The sequence below is a fragment of the Brassica oleracea genome, chromosome C9, assembly GCF_000695525.1.
Source record: "Brassica oleracea var. oleracea cultivar TO1000 chromosome C9, BOL, whole genome shotgun sequence".
Classification (NCBI taxonomy): domain Eukaryota; kingdom Viridiplantae; phylum Streptophyta; class Magnoliopsida; order Brassicales; family Brassicaceae; genus Brassica; species Brassica oleracea.
Window position 1 is genome coordinate 39,383,913 of NC_027756.1, and position 7,834 is coordinate 39,391,746.

General features: G+C 33.4%; 1 protein-coding gene and 1 long non-coding RNA gene across 3 annotated transcripts; both read left to right on the forward strand.

The window, feature by feature from the left end:
• The first annotated feature begins 3,972 nt into the window (after positions 1-3,972).
• Positions 3,973-5,637, forward strand: LOC106316997. 2 transcript variants are annotated; one of them, XM_013754862.1, is made up of 6 exons: positions 3,973-4,070; positions 4,172-4,352; positions 4,435-4,968; positions 5,057-5,136; positions 5,231-5,267; positions 5,339-5,637. In XM_013754862.1, the coding sequence occupies exons 3-6, from the start codon at positions 4,833-4,835 to the stop codon at positions 5,440-5,442; spliced, it is 357 nt and encodes a 118-aa protein (XP_013610316.1). In that variant the 5' UTR covers positions 3,973-4,070; positions 4,172-4,352; positions 4,435-4,832; the 3' UTR covers positions 5,443-5,637. The 2 variants fall into 2 exon arrangements, with proteins under 2 accessions (XP_013610316.1, XP_013610317.1); XM_013754863.1 differs by having other exon boundaries at positions 4,455-4,968.
• Positions 5,638-5,899: 262 nt separating this feature from the next.
• Positions 5,900-6,677, forward strand: LOC106317728. Its single transcript, XR_001265219.1, has 3 exons — positions 5,900-6,029; positions 6,176-6,235; positions 6,583-6,677. It is a non-coding gene; the product is annotated as an uncharacterized LOC106317728 (long non-coding RNA).
• Positions 6,678-7,834: the final 1,157 nt, after the last annotated feature.

The window sequence follows — 7,834 nt, forward strand, 5'->3', positions numbered from 1 at the left end:
TTAAATGTATCTAATACTATTAAAACATGAGATATTTTTAAAAATAATATTAAAACAACTTAAAAAAACGTCCTCTGCATTTTGAAATATAAGTTAACTAACATTTCAATTTCTATAATTGTATTTTATTATAATATCAACTAACTTCCTCCTATCATAATAGATTGTATGACCAAATGTAATACATATCGAACCGAACCGAGTCAAAACGAACCAACCGAACCGAAACTCATATATTGCACTACATAAACAGAATTGATTCTTTTAGGAAAAAATAATAATTGATTCTAATGTATTTTGATAAAACCGACCTGGTTTATAACTTTATAATAGTTAATTCGTTGGTAGATAAGTCAAACCATATCGATCAAAACTAATAGCTTCCATACATACATAAGTGTTGACAAATCCAACATAGCTTACGGTAAATATGGAAGAGCGATTAATATCTAATCTATTAAAAGATAATCCATATACGTTCGGTTCGGTTACCAAACCAGAATTGGTTAATAATTTTATGGATAAAATCAGAAAAACTAACGTACAAAACCGGATGCACATTAAGAAACCCTAGTTAACCGAACTCGTGGCCTTCTCCTAACCAACGCAGCCGCGATCTCCTGAGCCAACTCACTCCAGCGAAGTCGTGATTCATTCTCAATCGGTCACTCCCGCTGCAACTTACGAAACCACACCGGAGCTTAGTGAAAATCCACTGACGTCTTGACTCGCAATGTAACCCAACCAATGTGAGACCACAAACAACCACGACGGAGAAAGAAATAACCCAATTCCGCAAAACTCCTATCTAGCCTTTTCTGCGACGTGAATCCATCAAACAAAGAGAGTGGAAAAGAATGGAGAAGAAGACCTAGAAGAATGGAGAAAAAAAATAATGGAGAAAGAAAACCTTTAAGCCACCGTATGTAAAACTTATTTAAGGTTAAGTGATGTCAATTAATATAGGGTGGTTAAGGAAAATTTTAAAACAACAATTTGTTTAATGTCAGCGGCATAAAGTGGTAAATATTGAGGAAAACTCAGGGCTAAGTACAAAATGTACTCCCCTTTTAATAGATATATATATTAAGATTAGATAAATATCACATTTAAATGTATATATGTATAATATATTAATATTCGTGATCTTAACAAAAACCCAATTTTCTAATTTTAATAAAAAAATTTTCTGTTTAGGCGAAATATAAAAATAGAATCTGTGCAATAGGTTCCAACCAACGGGAACATTGACCAAATAATGTAATATGTTTCGACTTTAAGATTGCTAAATACTTAAAGTTTGAATCTATGGGTCTGAGTGGTAATCACGGTTTTTGTAATAAAATCGATGCGAAATTAAAGTACGGTACGGTTCAATTGTGGCTCATGCGGTTTATGGCTAAGTGCAGATTTGATAAAAAATAATAATGCGGTTTTAATTAAAAAAAGTAGTTCGGTTTTGATAGGAAAATAATATAAAATAAATATATATAACACAATTAGAAATTAAATTTATTTTCTTCGTTATAGATTTATAGTGTCATAATATTTTATATAATTTTTAATATTGACATTAGTTTGCAATAAAAATTCTAATATATAAATATATATATATATATATATTCTTGTTAATGTAAATTTAACTACTATTTTTTTTGAAAAAAAAATACAAATAAAAGTTTAGTATATAATTTTTATTTCAGTTATTTTGTATGTATTAAATCTTTGGTATTGAACCAGATCATCGGTTTTGGGAAGTTTGACCAAATATTTTTAACCATTTTTCCTGATTTAATTCGAAAGGCGGTTTTTAATACAACCTAACAACCTGTAATCAAATAAAGCTATGAGTCATGGTTCGACTGGTCGGTTCCATCCAATTTTCAAAAAAATGTTAAAATTAATGTTTTGAAAACCAGATCGTACATTGATTTGTCATTGTAGTTGGGTCAATCGTCGGACCAGTTGAACCGATCTTAACATTTAATATTATTTTAAATTAAGTAACTATATATTATATATACTCAAATATAAAATGCTTAAAAACAAAAACATATTAATAAAGTAAATCACTGATGAAGAGATGGAATATAACGATAAGTGATGGTTACTATTGTGTGTTGATTTTATTAGTATATTTTCTAATAATAATAATTTAAAATACTTTTTTACTGTTTAGTGTGTATTGTTACAAAACCGTTAGCTATTTGATTCATTTGTGAAAATGTGCGGTCCATGACTTAAAAAGCACTACTCTAAAAACGCAATAGTACTTTTCTTATTTTTTTAAAAACACAAAGTATAAGAAAAAATTTCTGATTGAAAAGCTAAAAACATATTAATAAAGTAAATCATGATGAAGAGATGGAATATAACGATAAAGTAAAAACATATTAATAAAGTAAATCACTGATGAAGAGATGAAATATAACGATAAGTGATGGTTACTATTATATGTTGATTTTATTAGTGTATTTTCTAATAATAATTTAAAATACTTTTTTTACTGTTTAATGTGTATTGTTACAAAACCGCTAGCTATTTGATTCAGTTTTGAAAATGTACGGTCCATGACTTAAAAAGCACTACTCTAAAAACGTAATAGTACTTTTCTTATTTTTTGAAAAACGCAAAGTATAAAAAGAAAATTTCTGATTGGTGACCAAATTCGTTTTTAAGGTAAATGAAAAACGCGTGTACAATGTCTCCATTCACACACTATGTATGTCTGATTTTCTTTGTCTCACTACATTATCAGAATTATTTGCTTTGATTGACAGGTTTATGTCCTCATGGCATTTTCTTTCTTCATGCATCCTAATGTGGTATAAAACACTTCTAAAATTACTTCCTATTGTGGTATAAAACACTTCTAAAATTACTCAAACACTGTCCTAGATATTGAGTTCTCAGCTCAAAAGGGTCTGTTCTGTTAGCAGTTTGTTCTAAACTTATTTTTTAAGAGTCTAATATAAACATTAATAAATTCAAATATTTCACAGTAAATTAGCCAAGTGTCAGCAAAGCTGTTAGCTAGTTAGTTAAGTATGAATAGATTTACCTAAAATTAGAATTTAACCTTTTAGCACTCTTTTGTGCAAGTTTTATAAAAATCTTAATAACTATGATAGATTATAGTAAATTTTAATATTTCTAGTTTGCATGGGAAAAAACTCTGAACAGTTTTAACAAATAAAAATCTCAACTTTTGGTGCATTACCATTTAGCAAGAAGGCGGACAAAAGGCAATTAAAGTTGATACCTGTAATCCAAGTAAGCGTCCTCGTCATAATGAGCAGTTTTTCAATGGTTAAATAGAGTAGCTGGAGAAAGAAACGTGACAAAAAAAGAAGAAGCTTAAAGGTCTTCCAGTTAGATTACTAAAGACAAGAATAAAAAAAGTATTGAGATCTTAAGCAAAAAATTAGTAAACATTGAAACTGATTCTGAGGCACTTGAAGAACAGTACCTCAAAGTCAATTTCAATTACAAGTGATTTCTCTGAAAAAGTCAAACATGAAAATTTCATTTGAACATAAGAAAATTTCTACAGAAGTGAAAGTTTTCTAAGAAAAAACAAATATCTACAGAAATTTAAATTGTAAAACCAACATGTTTACCATATAAGATTTCTAGAGAAGTCTTCTCTGGAATTTTCGAAGATTTTTCAAATTTAAAAATAAGCCAATATTTACGAAAGAGACTAAATATTGGATTTTGTTTGGATCATATGGCCACTTGTATGGAAGTTCGGTTGATTGTCACTCTTTTTTTGTGTCATCATCATCAAGCTTGAGACTTGAGTGAGAGAGGCTGAGGCAGCATCACCACAAGTTCTGAAAAGGACAAAATTTTTTCTGGTTCAACTCACGCTTCTCCTCCACAAGATCCAAAACAGTTTACTTGGGAAACCAAAACTTGAACGAATGCAATAACTAATTTTATATAAGCATAAGACCAAAGCCACTTTTTCTTGTGTCTCCATGCTTTGTATTTGAGTTACTCTTGTTTCGTGAGAGAGAGAAAAGATGTTTGCTTGTTTCTGTCTACTGTTCCTGTTCTTCATTGAAGTAAGAACTTTTGCAGACCACATAATCTCAAGTCTAGTTTCAAGAATGAGACTCAAAACATTTATAATAGTGTTTTGTGCGTTGGTTGCTTATCATTGCAGCGCCGGTTCTATGGAGAATCAACACCATTTGGTAAGAAGTCGCATAAGACGGCTGAGATATTGGGTTACCTGAACTCTCAGCAGGCGTTGGCTGATTATGCAATCGTGATTAGAAGCTTTAAGCAGAATCTATCATCCGAGGCATCACCTGTGGTTGTATTTGGTGGCTCTTATGGTGGAAGTAAGCTCTCACACCCACCTCTCTCAATGGAATAACAAATCATTACTCATAAACTATGTTCTGTTGTATGTTATGTCTTAAGACAGTTCTTGGCGCTTGCAGCGTGGTTCAGGCTCAAGTATCCCCACATAGCAATCGGAGCATTAGCATCCTCTGCTCCAATTCTTCAATTCGATAATTGTGCCATTAACAAGCTTCTATGATGCAATTTCTCAGGATTTTAAGGTGTTGTTACAAAAGTGATGTTACAATGAACTAATTGTGAATTATTTACAAGCAGGATGCGAGTGTCAACCGTTTCAAAGTCATAAAGAGAAGCTGGGAAGAGCTAGAAGCAGTTTCCAACATGAAGCATGGCTTGCCAGAAGTCAGCAAAAAGTTGAAGACTTTCTTTTAGATAGCAGAACACAAGATATGTATGTTATGAAACTATAAATAACATAATGTTATGTCACTGAGTGGAAACAGGCGTGTACAGAGATGGTGATGACAATAAGCTGCTCAAACGAGAGCATGTTCCCACCGTACGAAAATGACTTTGAGGCAATTGAAGAACAGTTCATGAGTAGATGCGGAGTCAAGCCTACATTGGATCACCACAGAGTTTGGCGGGAAGGTTAGCTTTGTATTGTGTCTTCTCTCATTTCCTTCCCGTCTATCGGATCAGATTTAATAAAATGAGATTACTGGTCTTGTTTTTGTAGAGAATAGAGTCAGTGTTGAAGAGGTTTGGAAGGAACATTATATTCTCCAATGGAATGCAGGATCCCTAGAGCCGTGGAGGGTAAGTAGTAAGTACTTCATGATGTTAAATTGATTTTATTTTTGTTGGATTTGGATCTTAGCAAATTGATTTTTTTTTTGTCATATATTTTCAGGGTACTGAAGAATATTTCGAGCTTGTGACCAAGAAAGGTAACATTCTTGTGTCAAAATGGTGGTGTTGAGAAAAAAATTGAAACTCAACATTGTTTTGCATGAAAAAGGTGCGCACCATGCGGATCTCAGGGCAGCTACCAAAAGGCGATCCGGAGTGGCTGAAAGAGCAGAGGAAGCAAGAGGTGGCCATTATAGAAAAGTGGATCAGTGAGTATTACAGAGATTTGGAAGAAGAAGAAGACTAAGGTTAAGAAGACCAATAGAAAGCCAAAAGTTCATTGCACAAGATTAGCAAACAAAGACTTTGTGTGTGTTTGTCATGTAGTTTGAGATTCAGTTTCAGAGTAAAAAATCAAAAATTGATGTTTATGAAACTAAACAATTGTGAAGTTTTGAGCGAAAGATATGGAAACTAAAAGAAAAGCAAGAAAATTTCATTACTTGAACGACAAAGAAATACAAGACCGGTTTGGTTTTAAGAGACGCACAAACGACACCGTATAAGTAGTAGACATCGTTAAATATTAAAGGCCGGTTTGGTTTAAGTGGAAAAATATAACCGTTAGAAAATGCAGGATGAGCGGTTAAAATTCGAAATAATCGAACCAAGTTTTAAAATATAACCGTGTCTTCAGTAAACGCCTCCGTTAATCAAGTATAGACGCGTTAAGAATAATCGTGTGCGTGTCAATTTATTTCCACATTGTTCACAGTTCCTCTTTCTGGGAAGGATTCTCTCGATCGATTCTTCCAAAATTTGCAAAACTGGAAAAAAAATCCGATTGCAATCTTAGATTAGTAAGTGTTTCGCTCTCTGTAAATCGTGAATTGGTTAGAGGATTTCGAAGTTTGGAATATTCTTTGATCGCGATTTTGTTTCAAATTTTCTGAATTGTTCAAACTTTTCTTGTTGATTAGATTTTGTTTTTGGTTTTATTTTGAAGGTTGATTCCGCCTAAAACCCGATGTGATTGTTTGGGCTCCTCTCACTCGTCATCGTTGAGGTACGTCTCTGTATATGTTAATTAATTAGGGTTTTGTAAGGTTTGTGTTAATTTACTTTTACAATGATCTTTTTGTTTAGTCATCTTTGCACTCGTCGTTGCTACATTCTCTGAGATTTGCGATTAGTTTAGAAACCATCTTATGCATACACTCTTTTAATTCTCTTGTCTCTTAAATGATCCGTGTATCTTCACTACATGCATATACTTTTGTGTGTTAAATCATAGATTTCAGGAATCCCAAATGGTTGGTTTGGCTTTAATATGAGTGTACAATCTGTCAAATTCATTCTCTCTTGTATAAGTCAGCTTGGTTTAGTCTCTGAACACGGTTTTTGTTTGAACAGATGATATATTTATCGCTTGGAGGAGGAAACCCACCGGCCTTTTAGTTGCTGCTTTACATACCTCGAAGCTTACTCCGCATGAAACCATCGTCACCAAGGTAATTTCTCTGTCTATGAACTAAAAATTAAAGCTTTCTTTTTAACAAAAAAATTCTGTCTTTTGAGGATGGAATTCAAACGAGGACAAAGCACAAGGCTTAAAGAACACGACCAACATGTCTTAAAAGTTAAGACAAAGACCCTGAACCACAAGGCTTAAAGAACACGACCAACATGTCTTAAAAGTTAAGACAAAGACCCTGAACCACAAGGCTTAAAGAACACGACCAACATGTCTTAAAAGTTAAGACAAAGACCCTGAACCACAAGGCTTAAAGAACACGACCAACATGTCTTAAAAGTTAAGACAAAGACCCTGAACCACAAGGCTTAAAGAACACGACCAACATGTCTTAAAAGTTAAGACAAAGACCCTGAACCACAAGGCTTAAAGAACTATGTCCTTGCCTCTAAAACCCACAAGGCTTGAAAGTATAAAGACTGAGTTGGATGGGTTTGTTGTAGTGCATGACTTAAAAGTCTTAAGACAAAGACTATATGGGGATGAGGAAAAAAGAGACCCACGGCTTAGAAAAAGACATTAGATGATGAAACAACGACTAATAGCTTAAATAAGACTCGTTGGATTGGATAAAACGACCAACATGTCTTAAAAGTTAAGACAGAGACCCTGAACCACAAGGCTTAAAGAACTATGTCTTTGCCTCTAAACCCACAAGGCTCGAAAGTACAAAGACTGAATTGGATGGGTTGGTAGTGCATGACTTAAAAGTCTTAAGACAAAGACTCTATGGGGATGAGGAAAAAAGAGACCCACGGCTTAGAAAAAGTCATTAGATGATGAAACAACGACAAATGGCTTAAAAAAGACTCGTTGGATGGGAAAGAAACGACCAACATGTCTTAAAAGTTAAGACAAAGACCCTGAACCACAAGGCTTAAAGAACTATGTCTTAAGACAAAGAGTCTATGGGGATGAGGAAAAAAGAGACCCACGGCTTAGAAAAAGTCATTAGATGATGAAACAACGACAAATGGCTTAAAAAAGACTCGTTGGATGGGAAAGAAACGACCAACATGTCTTAAAAGTTAAGACAAAGACCCTGAACCACAAGGCTTAAAGAACACGACCAACATGTCTTAAAAGTTAAGACAGAGACCCTGAACCACAAGGCTTAAAGAACTATGTCTT

Excerpts from the sequence above, each read along its gene's own strand:
- LOC106316997 (XM_013754862.1), top strand. The coding sequence starts at position 4,833 with ATGGTGATGACAATAAGCTGCTCAAACGAGAGCATGTTCCCACCGTAC. Across the intron at positions 5,137-5,230 it reads GATCCCTAGAGCCGTGGAGG|GGTACTGAAGAATATTTCGA; the intron begins GTAAGTAGTAAG and ends ATATATTTTCAG. Across the intron at positions 5,268-5,338 it reads CGAGCTTGTGACCAAGAAAG|GTGCGCACCATGCGGATCTC; the intron begins GTAACATTCTTG and ends TGCATGAAAAAG.